Raw genomic sequence first — 15,048 nt, forward strand, 5'->3', positions numbered from 1 at the left:
GCTTGTCAGATGTGAGTCATCACTGGGTTCTCCCACAACGTTACACCAATGTATCCTAAACGTTGGAGGGCCGGGAGCGAGTCTGAGGCGGTAATGAGTTTGTGTGAGAAGACGGGGTCAGGACACAGTGTGTGTGTGTTAATTAATCTGTTCCCGGGTGGGAGGAACTGAAGCGAGATGATGAGATTTAAGAGAGTAAATGGGTGTGCTGCACTCGAGCTGTCCTCTGCTGAGTGAGCGAGCCGGGTTAGAGGCTGGGCAAATGGCCGTCACCATAGTAACCAGATAACTTCCCCCGGCCCCGAGTCACTCAGTCAGTCATGACAAGCCGAGCCTGGGAACATCAAACACAAAGAACACCGTGTCCCCGGGCATCTTCTAATAAGACAAAGGTAGATGGTAGAAAATCTGTGCAACTAATGTGTGTGTGTGTGTGGCTGTGTGTGTATGTGTGTGACTTTATCATGCATACAGAACATCATAAAAACTTTCTCATTACATGGCACGGAGCCTGAATTGTGACGACTCTGATAGCATCAACACCTGCCAGTAATATTGTTAGATCCAAAAGCCTGCTTTGAGGGAATAGCACCTGTCTGTGCATGCTGCACCACTGTCAGCTTGTCTCAGTGCGCGTATATACCAACCGCTTTATTTTTTCCAAGGGACAGTCTTGGAGTCCAGGTGTGTGCCAGATCTGCTGTCTGTGCCCAGGGCTCCTGATGGCATCCAAGCCCCTGTGGTAATCAGCCCACTCCGCCTGCTGTTGCAGCCCGCCTCCTCCTCCTCCTCCTCCTCCAGTGGCTCGTTTCGGAAACATCTGGTGGTTTACATGCAGCACACACCACCTGCCAGACGCCTCGCAGGCAGTGGCACCGCTCGCACCTCTCAGGTCCGCCCCACAACAACGCAACGACACAGAAATCACCGGGAACATCGGGACAAATGGCGTTCGGTGAAGACGACTGCGGATACGAATGCGGAGGGGTTTTTAAGTTCTGCAGATCTGGGCTTTGAGCTATTTGTCAAGTCATTACAATGTGGGACAACAACTGGGAGGGGCCTGTTTTTTGTTTCCCCATAAGCCCGGTGACAAATTAGATTACAGTTCGGAAACTACATTTTGGACATTACTGGGATAAGTCAGTTATCTATCCTCATTAAAAAGACAGATTCAAAACATCACCCGATGAAATGTCACTTTTTAAACATGCACCTTGATCTACACATTCCTCACATTGGCAAATATGAAAGAAAACAATTGTTTTATGCAGCAGTTAATTCAATTTAATCATAGAAGCACAAGGCATTAACATATTTGTATTGTTTCTTTTTTTTATCAAATAACATTTATAAAACTATTGTGCAAAACAATGTCCTTTTAATCTTCTTCAAAGGCTCTGCACCAGTGGATAGTCATAGTCCTCTTAAATTAGGAAATATAACAAGTATGCATAATTTAAACAGCAAGTTGTAAGCTTATACACTTTATGTACATTTTTACAGAGACCTGGATTTTAAGTGCCCCTTAATCAATGATAAAGAACAAGGCAACTTTTACAATCAGCAAGAAAATCAATAGGCTGTACAGAGAAAACGATAAAACAAGCAAGGGTACTTTTGCTGTTTGGCAGGTTCTTTTTTTAAATTGTTATTTATTTTTTAAAGGAGCTTTCCCAGGCATTTGGCTGTTTTAAGGTGTTTGGAAAATGACCAGAGGGCATTTAAAATCTGGACAGGACAGGACAGGACTGTACAAACATAACAGTAGAACTTGTTGAACATGCAGTCTACCAGCAAATCAAAAACAAAACTCACAAAAAATACAAAATAAATACAATAGTTAATACATTTCAAGTTATTAGCTGAGCTTCTAAGTCAAGAGATTCACCAGGATTATGACTCGGTCCTCTGTCGTCTGATGTTTCCCAGAGGTGAACACGGAGGGACGGGGAGACAACAAAGCTGATGACAAGTGGGGCTGAATATCTTTGACCTGTAGTATATTTTGATGTGAAATGAAAGTCTTTTGAAACGGAGGAATCAGAAATGTCTCTGGGCCAAATAGATGTAAACACTTTGTGCTGACATTAAAACAGTAGTTCATGGCAACTTTGTGCATCACCACACTTTTCAAATATTCTCTGTATCTCTTTTAAACAATAATTCTACATGCTCTCCGGTGTCCACTGCTGAGAGTAATTTAGTGTTTCTCTAGTTCGCACACATATAGCATATGGTCCTCTGGAGACTTCCCATGGCTCTTGCTGAGGTGAAGCTTGATGGCGTGCTTAGTGGCAAATTTACGGACACAGAGTTGGCAGCGGAACACTGACCCATTACCGCCGCAGTCATCTTGTGATTGTGGGGAAAGGAAGGACTCCAGGGGCACTAGTTTCTCAGTGAGACAGTGGGAGTCTCTGACAGTCTGTTTGTGGGACAGCTTGCCCAGGTCCTTGATTCTGAAGCCCATGTGGGCCTCCAGGTGACACACGTAAGCTGCTGGGGTTCGGATCTGTGAGGCACAGTCGCTACAGAAGAATATGGGCTGACCGGAGTCCAGGTTCTTCAGAAACTTGGTTCTGCCCGTCCTCCTAAGCTGGTACTTGACGTTGGCCAGCCAGTGGCTGATGGTGGTCATGGAGAGACCTGTGAAACGTGATACGTGCATTCGCTCCTGTGGGCTGAGGTCGTTAATGATAAACTTCCCCTCCGATGTCTGCCTCAGGCAGGAGGCAAACTGGGCCTGCAGTAGGAGGAGGTGCTGGGGGTTCCAGTTGGAGTGACGGCCTTTACGCTTGTGCCCATGCTGGGAGGCTTCATCCTCATCATGAGTAGATCCCACAACCTCAGCTTTATCTGTGACCCGGGTCCGTGAGGGAGGCTTTGGGACGTGGTGGGACTGTGTCAGGTTCCTCAACATGTCTGAGATGTCCGACAATGCATTTTCATGAAGTGGGCTGCTGGATGTGTAGGGGGAGACCACTGTGAGCTTTGCCGGAGAAACAAAAGAGGCAGGAGAGATGGAGGAAGCTGTGGATGAGGGCGTTAGGGGCGCTGCGCCTACAGAGCCACCTCGTTCACTGCTCCCTTTCGTGAGGTCCATAGGCTGGTCATCACTGGGCTGGCAGAAACTATTATCAACTACACTTTCCAGCTTTTTGATCTGTGATGGGGGAGCAGCCACAGCAGCCCTCTCAGCCATGCTCTGGCTGAGCCTGGAGAGCAGGCTCAGGGGATCTTGGTTTGGCAAGGAGGGCTTGGCTGCTTTCCCCAAATGAATGTTCATTACTGACTGAAGAGCACTTAGAGGGTTGACAAAGGGCTGCTCTGGAGGAGTGTGGCCAGTAATAATGGCCGTACTGCATCTCAGTGTGGAGGCGAGTGGGGACTTGACTGTTGTCTCCCGCTTGGGTTCTGTTGCTGGGGATGCTCTGTCGCTATGGCTTCCCCTGTCGCTATTGGCTGGGGTGACGGCCCGCCATTCCCGAGGTGAGTCGGCCTCTCCTCCCTTATGTGATTCACCAGCATCACTACTACAAGGGGAGAGATGGTTCTCCTTCTTTGGGGACAACTGCTTTACCCTTTGCTCTACCTTTGCAACCTTCTCAGTGACTTTTTTGACCAATTCCTCCATTGCTTGGAAGTTGTTGCTGGGGAAGGGGGAGGACTGACTAAGTGGCGGGGAAATGAGGGGTTGGTTCTTGGATAATGCTCCATCCCCTCCGTTGAACAAGAACCTAATCGGGGAATTATTTTCCATGATGCCCTGATGGAGCTTGAGGGCACTGGGGAACTGGTAGGCAGCATGGATGCTAGGGTAGCCCCCCCAGCTTGGATTCCCACTCTGGGCTTTGTTGATGGCTGATGCCACAGTGTTTTCCAGTGATTTTAAAATATCGAAGCCCCCCTTGGGGCTCTCTTTCAGGTCCTCTTCAGTCAGATAGTTATACTTTGAGATGTCGTATTTTTCCTCCTTCTCAGCATCTTCCTCCTTCCCAACAGAAGAAGGAACTAGCTTTTCATTTCCAACAGCCTCTTCGTTAGTGCACTCCTCCTCGACCTCCTCCTTCTTGATCACTTTTAGGGGAGGGGAGGTGGCAGGGGGAGTTGTAGTTTGAAGAGGAGGGGGAGTGAAAGTGGAGGGGGCCAGTGGGACAGACTGGACCGTCTGCTCGGTAGGAGGTGTGGCCACCTTCCTAGGGTTGGGGGAGGTGGCCTCAGGAAGTGTTTTGATTCTCTTTCCCAAAGAGCTGGTCATCCTCAGAAAGTGTCCTGTCACCATCATGTGGGTTCTCAGCTCTTGCAGTGTATTATAGGAACTCCCACACTCCATACACTTAAGGATTTGGAACTTGTTAGATTCAAACTGCCAAGCGTAGCTAGCACCATTCTGGTGGCCGTAGCGGTTATTAGGGGTGGTGTAGGGGCTGGAGGAGGCCTTATGTGAGGGGTCACTCGAGTCTGCCTGTGAGTGCTTAGCTTTGGGGGTTCCTTCTCTAGAACGTGGTAAGGCAGTGAGGTCCAACCCCACATGTCCCCGTTTCTTAGAAGACATCATTTTGGCTGCCACAGGGGCGATGGGCTCCTTCAGAGGCACTTTCTGGTAGTGTTTGGTCTTGATCATGTGGACACTGAGGTCCTGGAGGGATTCAAAGGAGTGGCCGCAGTACATGCACTTCAAAACCTTCTGGGCATCCTCCTTCCCCTCCATCTCCAACAGGGACCGCTTACGTGGTTTGGACCAGCGCTTTGCACCGCTGCCTGCCCTGTCGTGGTTGTCATCGCGGTAGTGTCCTGTGTCATTCATGTGCACTGTCAGATCCACCAGGGTGTCATAGGCGGCACTACAGCCCTTACAGCGGAATTTACTGGCCCCAGTGAAGATTGAGCCAAAAAGCTTTGGGTTTTGCCTGTGGAGCTGGACTGTGCTAAAGAGGCTGGGCTCAGAATGAGCAGGGTGTCGGCTCTGGGGAGGATGCTGTTGTAGTGTCTTTGCCACTGCAGACTGATGCCAGTCATAGTTACCACTACTGCAGCTACTGCTGCTACTAGTGCTATTGCTGCGAGTTGGCTTCTCTGTAGTAGCCGTTGACTGCGCCTGTGGCTGTGTGGAATTTAAGTTCAGCGGTGACCACAAGGGGCTGGTCAGGAAGCTGGAGTAAATAGCCTTCATTTGTTCTAAGGTGTCGATGCCTACGGGAGGTGTCTTAGTGCCACCATTCAGAGGTGCTGTGACCAAAGCTCCCTCAGTTTTTCCGGAGGGGCTCTCAAAATCTGAGAGCCGGTCACTGGTCTCACTGACATGTGACTCACTGTCCATGTCTTGTCCCGAGAGCTCTGCAACCCCTACTGATTGCTGGTCAGATGCCTGCTCCTTGGCAGTCCCCACGCTTTGCTCCACAAACTCATCTTTCATGGGAAGTTCATCCGGATGGACAGAGGGCAGGTCATCTGCTTCTGCCTCCTCATCCTCTACAGTCTGCTCTGTCAGCTCCTCTGGAGAATAGGCTGCAAGGAGAATGGAAACAAAGAGAGAAAGAAAGAGATGAGTTAAATTGCAGGGAGTGAAAACGCCACGTTAGAATAACTGGGAGAAAAAGTTTCCCTGCTATGTGTGCCCGAGGACTCCCAGGGATAAATGAGCCATCTGTGTGGGAGCCTTTAAAGCTGAGCTGAGAAATTACAGTCATCCCATTTCACCTCATCAACCGTTGAGGTGTTATTTTCCTCTAGGCGAGCCTGTATTTATATACTACCCCAGCCACACGGAACTTATGCCTCCCCTCGTTTCACTCCTTCTATTGGAGGAAAACAAAAAAGAAATATCTTGGCAAAAACATAATGCGCCATTTTATTTATCTCAGGGCGCAACAGCTTGAAATGAAAACTAAATCTGAAATTAATGAAGCCCAATCTCACTGTGGCATTCTCCTCTGGGGTAATAAATGAGTTGGATCAACCTCCATCTGTCAGTTAATATGTCTGACGCCTCTTCATCTGCCTCTTCTCTGATTACACACACACACACACACACACACATATACCGACACACACACATACTGACACACACACATGCACACACAGACAAAATGCATATCTTGAAGGATTTTAGACGTCAGAACTTTATTTTGAAATTTTTACGTGTTAAACGGACGTCCAACAGTGTCATCTGGACTGAAGCAAGAAGGTAGAAGATCGTCAAGACTACGTTATTAAAAGCAAACCTCAACATTCCGAGCAGGTGATAAATATAATGCAGACACAATACAAAGAAATCTCACACATCATCAAATGGAAAAATAAATAAACTAAATGAAAGGAGACTGAGGGAAAAGGGGGATAAAGAGGGCGAGATGAAAGTGAAGATTGTCAACATGATCGCAATGAGCCACCTATCACTTTTTATGCTGGCGCCCACTGTTTACACAGAGTGTGTAAGTGGTCATGTGTCTGCATATACGTGCACCACACACACAAACTCCTCTGTCTCGTGTGGTTGCGACCCGACCCACCAAACGCTAATTCAACCCCTTCTTCCGCAGTGTCACCATGCCCCCCCACCTCCCCCCTCACTCATTTCCTGTCCAACTCACTCACCAAACTGCCAAACTTACGGAAAAATAAACAATCCCAAAAAACAGTGGACGGCCTGTGGCCATTTGGATATTAACGTAAACTAAGAGAAACGCCACAGAGAGAAGCTGCAGGTATATACGCTTCAATGGTTTGGGCATTGCACAATTGGGCCTGAGCATGTGGACACACACAAATACACACATGCTGTGACTAAATCCTTCATTCCCCCCCGTCAACACACACACACACACACACATCCAGGCTAAACAAAAATGTCATAGCTGAAATAACTCTCATTTCCAGTGCTAACAGCCAATCTCTAGGCAGCCATGTGGCTGGCGCTGGTCTGATTTGGGCCCTGGGGGCACAGTCAGCAGGCAGCCCCACTGAGAGGCCAGCCTAATGGAGACCTGGCAGGTGCGGCCCACTCTTCGTCCTCCCGGAGATTTGGTTTGTCACTGGGTATCCATTACCTGCCATTCTCCGCTGATAGGGCCCGACAGCCCTGATCAAAAGATGTCGTCGGGCCCCAGTCCGCTTGGCAGTCAGTGGCATGTCGTTTGTAAAAAGGGCCAAGCAGGGTGTAAATAAAATGACATGATCACTTCCCCGGCCCCTCATGTTCTGGACACAATTATGATAATGTGGACGTGCAGCGGGAGGGAGGGGTTAGGGGGGACGGCGAAGGGGGCGAGGAGGTAAATCGCTCGTGCTCAGGCAAACATGCAAGGGAGATATCTCACTCCTGCCGGAGCTCAAACCACTGCCCACCAGCCTCTTTCCTCCTTTTGCTTTACTTTCTCCTCCGCCTCTCCCCTGGAAGCTGTATTCCTGTCAGATGCTCCTCATTCGAAGGAGGAAATCCAGCCAGGATGAGGTAGTTAATAGGTTTGTGTCCTGACTAGCTGGTCACAGTTGTCAGCTTGCATCAGGCGAGCCCGGCACACACTGCTTGACCAAGTTGTCATGTCACCTCTCTCTTCCTTCACATGAAAACATTCCACATATTTCTTCACGTTGTCCAGATATTTCATCAAACTATTGCTATATGCAATTTCATGGCACGCTATCACATCTCTAACCCTTCCCTGGCCTCTCTCTTAGTAAATGTTTTACATTACACATTAATACAGCTGCAGCCTTATAGGTTATTGTTCATTTGTCATTAAGCCCAGAGTGCACCGTAAGGGGGGGGGGGGGGGGGGGGGTCCGAAAGGACTAACTATAAAACCTACAGAGTCTAGCCGTGCTCCCAGGCAATTTAAAATGCAAAACAAAAACCATTATGTCTGAGCACTATCTGTTAATTTAATCCCCAATGACTGATAATCCATCACACAGGGCGACAACCACATCCAATTATTCTCCCTGGCTTGACTGACAACAGAGGTGATTTATCAAGCTAATAAAAGGTGATGGGAGTATAGAGGCTCCCTTAGAATAAAACAAAAAAAAAAAGAAAGAAGAGGATTATGAATACAACAATACTCTTGGATGCAGTCTTAACTAATATCTTGGCATATGGTGTAGGGCCAATGTGTGAGTTTTCCCGGTGTGGGTGTGTGTGTGTGTGTGTGTGATACAGAGAAACAGAGTGTGTGCGTGCGTGTGTGTGCTTGTAATGATAAAGTGAGCTGATGCCATGTGGGGAAAAGACAAGAATCATTAGGTTCCATGAATGATTCCGTTGGGGGGGTGGATAAGGAGGGTAGGAGGTGCACATTTGCACAATCAACATCTCAGTCACGGCTCGTGCGGAGATAGCGAAGAACACGTTCAGGAAAACACACAGGCTGCAGAAAACATGGGGCTCCTATGCAATAGCTGTACACCTCAAATACACACACACACACACACACACACACAAACAAACACGCTCTTACATACGCACAAATGCAGGCGATGAAGAAAGACAGTGACATCTTGGCTTCCTGGAGGCATTCCTGCAGAGTATCATTTTCATAAACATAAGGGCCGCAGACGAGGAGAGAGAGATCATCTGATAGAAATACTGCAGTGCTACTCTGACGCTTAGGAACAACAGACAGGGCAGGGACAGGGGGGTGATTAAGCAGGAAGGTGCTGTGGCTGCCTGGGAAACAGAGCCTTTCACTGTCTCTCTGTCCCATGAGTTATTTCTCCTCAAGTGCTGCTGAAAGCACTGTCTGTATTTGATGTGTTTTAAATAGGCCTCATATGCAAGAGTGATAACATGTAGACCGGAAAAAAGGGAAAACCTCGATCATGCGTTTTTCTAAGTAGAAATCTATGCAGTTCTTGGAAGCATATAACAACTCAAACAAGCAAATCATTTAACCATATTTTATGTTCTTTGTTTTAATTAATTAAAAAATGCATGAAGCTACTAACTTCAAGTGTCTCTTGATGACCGGAGATCAAATTCCTGACTGGAGAGCACACCCCGCGGCCGTGGGGTAAACAGGATGCGTCACATAAACTCTACCTGTGCCTGACCCTCATACTCACATGATTGCTCGGTAGCTGAAAAAAAACCAGACTGTACAACCTCGCCACAGGCGTCTTGATTTAAAAGAGAGAGAGAGTCCATTGAGAGGTCATTATGCACAATATCTTTTTTTATGTTAAAGTAGCACGGCAGGGACGTCAGATGTCTCTACACTGCAGAACGATGATGTTTATTTTTTGGGAAAAATAATTGTGCAAATAAGATGTTTGAAAATTCATTATGTTACTGAAACAGATAAATTGTAGAAACTCCATTTAACATTATAACTGCAAAGATAAAAAAATAAGCATCATGATCCTTCTCTGCTAACTGTTCCAAAATCACAACTTGTCATTAAACCCACCGAGATTTTGCCGTTCAGGCCTTTCAGCTGTGGAACTCCGAGCCGGGAGATTTCAGGCAGACAACCCAGTATCCTCTTTTTAGATTGTTATTGTACGGCCTATAGTAGATTATTGGTATAGTTCAAACTATTTAAAGTATTTTATCTTGTTGCATTTCATGATCAGGATTTTATTACTCACATCATCTGCTTTATTTTAAATCACATACTATTATTATTATTATTATTAAGGATTCTAAATCCAGACCCTAAGAGAAGAAGCAATGTTTACTTTGCTTTCATAACTTGGCAAACCGCAATCTTTAAAACTGTATTGCTGCATAGCAAACTGTTCCATGCACAAAGAGACTGCAGGGATCCAGGGAGGGGAGAGGAAATTGTCTTCATGGGTGGTCCCTCGCAGTTTACAGTAAAGATTACAGGAAAGGTTTTTGGCGTTGGTTAAAGGCAACAACAAAAAAACTAACGACAGAAAAAAAGAGAAAGCACTGAAGATCATTGTGTTGTCATTGAGTTAAATCTACTTTGAAGCTGAGCGTGATCATGGGGCATAAAAACTGTGATACACGATGAGCTGGAATTCTTATATATAAACGATATAAATAAAGTTTAGTGTTTTATAATGCAGTCAAAGAGCAGAGGAAAGGGGTCAGAAGTTGTTGCCAAGACCTTTGATCACATGCTGGCTGTGATAGAGTCGGTCTGTGGTGCAGGTCGTCTCAGAGGGAGGAGAGATTTAAACTGTGTCACGACATTACAAGAGTTTCTTGACATGTGTACAGTATTTTAACTGGACCTTGACGCCCTTAAACCAACACGGCCCCTCAGCAGGGGGGCTCTCACCGACAGGAAGCCGCTCCAGAAGACTGCAGGACAGGAAGTCACCCCAGTCTCAATCCAAAAAGAAAAAAGAAAAAGACAACTACAAACTGCAGACTTCCACCCACTCTCTCGAGTTTCCCAGCAGCCTAAAACTCTTTAAATAGATCCGAATAATTTAGTCCAAAAACAGCCCCATTCTGTCAAAACAGCAGCAGATCAGTAACATGCCTAAAATGCCTTTCTGTTGTACACGTTTGTCAAAGTAACACACTCAATCAAACTTAGTCCTCTGCCTCCTTTCACTTTGATCCCCACACGCCGCCCCCAAGTCCCACGAGAAAATATGTAACAGGTGATCCGTGGCCATCGGACAAAATTAACAAGTCCTGACATAAGCCCCCCCCCCTCAGATATGACCAGAGACGGCCATCGAGTGCCGCACACACTCTGGCTTTTTTTATAAACAAATAGCTCCACCACTGCATTATTCTCAAACAAGCTATCATGTTACGAGGGGCCGTGGATGTCTTTGTCGTTTTTTTTTTATTTGTGTGTGTTCTCTACCCCCCGATGGCATTGTGAATACATTGTGTCCGCCGATTGTAGTGCAGGATGTGTGATATGGGAGATGGGAAAAACAGGGAGATCATTCTGGCCCCAGGCAAAGCTCAGGGCTGAACCATGTCAATGCACATGGTGAGAGCAGAGCGAGTCAGGTCGAGAGACAATAGGGAAGTGAGGCTGTGAGAAAGAGAGAGAGAGAGAGAGAGAGAGAAAGGGAAGAGAAAAAGAATAGATTCAACCCTCGGACGATTGTTGTGTTGTGACTGGACCCCGGAGCTGTCAGCTGCACATTCAGACCTTCAAGACCCGAACGCTCATTTTGTTTCTCCTGACATGAAACAAACTCATAAAAGGCCCCGTTACTGACGCTAACACACAATTCATTACTGGGCGATCCAGTTTTTTTTTCTGCAGCCATAATAAGCGATAAACAAAAACGTAAACAGACCGGAATACCCCCCCGTCACAAACAGGTGCAGATCCAAGGGCAGTAACAGGGACCGGGGCGCTGTGGGAAGAGGATGTACCAGTGCATCCATCGAGTCTGGTTTTCCTCCGATATATGCACTCAGTCAAACCTCCTTCAACCTACTTCTCTGCTCCTGCGTTCCACCGCCCTTTTTTTATACGCCCTCCCTGAGCAGTCCTCGAGCCTCAGAGCCCCATGAAGCAGGACTGAGCCGTATATCTCACTGTTCCTCGCACTGTTACAGACGTATAAAACAAGGCTAATAAAAGGTCATCAGGTTGTGTGAATGGGTCGGGCCGAGGGTGAGGCTTGAGGGTGTTCTACGTTAACCAGGTGGGTTTCATACCAGAGGCTTTAAAATATTATAATCATATCCAGCAAATAAATACGTACATAAATTGTTAATACATGAAAAATACTTGATACTACAAAAACACATGGCAAATGTTAAGATAAACGAGTATTCGCTGGAAAGACGTCACGTGAGAAGCAATGATCCATATTCACGTACGTCAACACAAGAAAAGCAAACGCAGGTGGAGGATCACTGCTTTTACTGATTTTTATAACTCCTCACACGTTGACTAAATTATAGGAATTTTGTCATTATTGATTGAATATCGTACAGAGGTCCAAATAATCCTGCAAATACAATATTTGTCATACATCTGGAAACTCTGAACCGGGTTCAATATCAGGACTGATGTATTTGTGGCTTTTATAAATGATTCTAGATATTCATTTCAGCTTTAGAACTATTTGCCAGTATTTTTGTAGAGATAGTTATTTTTGCAAAACAAAGTCTTAGCTTGAAAAATACCAAGAGATTTTACACAACATGTCAAATTTAACCAAATAATCTTAACTCATTTATTTTTAAATGTATATTGATGTAACTGAACTTTGTGTTACATTTGTCTGCACAGAGTAAAATCTGCATGCACCCAAACTACAGTAAGTAGATACCAGGGACAATTTACAATGTAATTAAATGCGATATTTCTTTTCACCTCCAGAAATAAAAAAACTTTAAATAAAAAAAAAGATCAAAATGACTCAGTTAGAACATGATGTCACGTCAGGGCGTCCACACGTCTGACTTGTTTCATTCTCACCTCTCTTAATAGCATGATTGATAAATTATGTTGAAAAAAATGAAACTGTGAAGGTTAAATATAAATATATGGTCAATGATTAAGGTTTAAATAAAAGTTACTGCATCTAGATTTCAAGGCAGATCGGAAGTCAGGCCTCATGTAGGTCTGAAGTAGTTTGGGTTTTGAGCTAAAGGTTCTAAAACCAGGATTAAATCGACAGTTTGTGGCTGAGACTAAAACAGTGGCTGCGTTTCAAGTTGAATCTTAGGTTAAGGGAGGGGGGGGGGGGGGCTTGGGACTGGGACAACCAAACCCCTTCTCACAACGCACAGCTGCTGCCATGATCGCCTAGCAACGAGGAGGTGATGGACACAGTCTGAAGATGGATGGCCATCATAAATCACGGTAGTGTGTAGGAGGAGGAGGAGGAGGAGGAGGAGGAGGAGGAGGAGGAGGAGGAGGAGGAGGAGGAGGAGGAGGAGGTAGGGAGACAGAGAGAGGGAACACGAAACAAAAAAAACAACAAAAAACAGATTTTTCTCTGTGGCAGCAGCCGAGCTGGCCTTGCCTTGACCTCCCACTGTACTCTTCCATTCAGGATTGTGTGGGGATGATGCGGGACAGGGGGGGGGACACCTCTGGGCCAAGCAAAATGGAGACTTCTGCGTAATTATCTCTTATATTAAATCCAATGGATCGTTTTATAAACGTATAATAGCAAATCAATGCCATCGAGTCTTCTGTGTGCCCTTCAGTGTCTCCAGTGTTATTCATGATTCCTCTAACTTTTTAGAAGACGATAATAATGACAGACTATACCTTTCATAAAGCAAACCCTCCAGGCAAGGCAATCTGGGTAGTGTAGTTGCGGGATAAACATCCCTGGGCTATCTGATTATGGCCTACTGCTGCGGCACTGGTGTCTTGTAACACTCAGTGAGAGCGCCCAGCCATCCATCACGCAGTGAGTGTCTGTCTAAGGCTTTCCACCCTGCTTCTTCTCGTCCTGGCTCTCCAGTTACAGCCATACACGGCCGGCCTAAATAATATTCTCCATGATAAATGGCACTATAAGCCTGGTATCCATCATTAATCTGATTTTTAAAGAAGCATCCATCTTGGAGAGAGCCTGTTAGGGCCACGGGAGAGCAGAGAAGCCCGGGTTCATTTAAAGGCCAGGCTGCTGAATGAGTGATACCTGTCAGCCGTGCTCATCAGGGAGCAGCACACACACACACCACCAGGCACACACATTAAACATTGACGCCATATGGACGCACATGCGCACACGGATACCCACACACCTCTACAGTGCCTCTGTGCGTGTCCGCTGTGCATATGTTATGAGCACACAACACTTACACACTTGTCGGACCTGTATACTCACAAAGCATATTTCTTCCCTTCCTCCTGACACCGAGAGACATGTCAGGGAAGAACATTCTGTCACTCATCAAAACACAACTCAGAGTAACTCAATCCTCCCTGTCATCTCCAAAAAATCTCCCCTCCCAAACACATCTCCCCAAGGGTTTCGGGAAAACTCACTCTTCCCTGGAAAAACTCTCATTCACACACACACACACACACACACACACACACACACACACGCAGACGCACACAAACGACAAGTCTCTTTTCCTAGATCTCCATTCCTTCGACTCTCTCCACTGACTCCGCACCTCATTCTCCATTCCTCTCCCTCTCTTTGTCTCTCTCCATCCACTCTCTGTCTTGTTTTTCCCCTCGTTCACTCTCTCTTTCTCTTCCTCCCTCTGCCCCCTATCCACCTCCCCTCTCTGTGTGTCTGGTAAAGCCTGTTTGATAAATGACACACGTCACCGTGTCAGAAGCGAAGGGTGGGTCAGTGATAAATGACTCTGTTGAAAAGGAAATCGGCTCTCTGGCATGGCCGGGCTATTCTCCTCCTGGATTGGGTTTCAGGACCCCTGAAGACCAGAGCGGCTCAGTTTCCCCGAAAAGAGCACACATCCCACCAGGCTCCGACGCTCTCCACCTCTGGGAGGGGTGGGAGCCTGAGAGAGGGTGGGTGGGAGGTGGGTATGGAGGGATCCAGCCTGTCCCAATTGTCGCCACAGTGCAGCTGCATCTATCACAACAGCGGTGGGACTATTTTTACAAAGCCTGCGACTCAGTGCCAGACAGCAGTCCCGGCTGAAAACCTCGCCTGAAAGCACACTGAGGGCTGAAAGGGAAGAGTGGATGGCTAACGGTTTTCTATTTGTGACACTACTACAGCACTTACTCTCCTCTTTCTCTCCCGGAGTCCAACCCTATGGCTTGACATCTGCCAAGTGTGTGTTAAAAAGGAGAGAAGGCCCATTCCACCGCCCCCGCTCCTCTCCTCCTCTTCCTCCCCCCTGCCCTCTTTCTCTCCTCTCTTAACTCCCTCTCTTTCACTCACTTGCTGGCAGGGTGGCACTGTTATCATTACACAGGCAGGATTTATGGAGTCAGGGCCTATGGCAAAAACAAAAAGGCATCTGTCAATACCTGTGGGAAACACTCTGTCAGCCGCCCTCCTCCTCCTTTCACTGGTGCTCACAGCCTCATTAGGTATGCACTTATCAGACACATAGATCACAGACGTGACTCAACCTCACCGGAATCCAGCCACAGGACTTTCATTAGCAACAGGGCCTGCCAGGCCAAAACATTCACCGCG

General features: G+C 46.7%; 1 protein-coding gene across 1 annotated transcript in view; it reads right to left on the reverse strand.

Moving 5' to 3' along the window:
* Positions 1–1,276: 1,276 nt before the first annotated feature.
* Positions 1,277–15,048, reverse strand: part of tshz3a (teashirt zinc finger homeobox 3a) — a 17,356-nt gene continuing 3,584 nt past the window's right edge. The window contains exon 2 of the mRNA XM_062390630.1: positions 1,277–5,511. Within this exon, the coding sequence (XP_062246614.1) occupies positions 2,204–5,511 (3,308 nt within the window). The 3' untranslated portion in view covers positions 1,277–2,203. The remainder of the gene's footprint in view (positions 5,512–15,048) is intronic.

This window comes from Platichthys flesus, chromosome 6 (assembly GCF_949316205.1).
Source record: "Platichthys flesus chromosome 6, fPlaFle2.1, whole genome shotgun sequence".
NCBI classification, from domain to species: Eukaryota; Metazoa; Chordata; class Actinopteri; order Pleuronectiformes; family Pleuronectidae; genus Platichthys; species Platichthys flesus.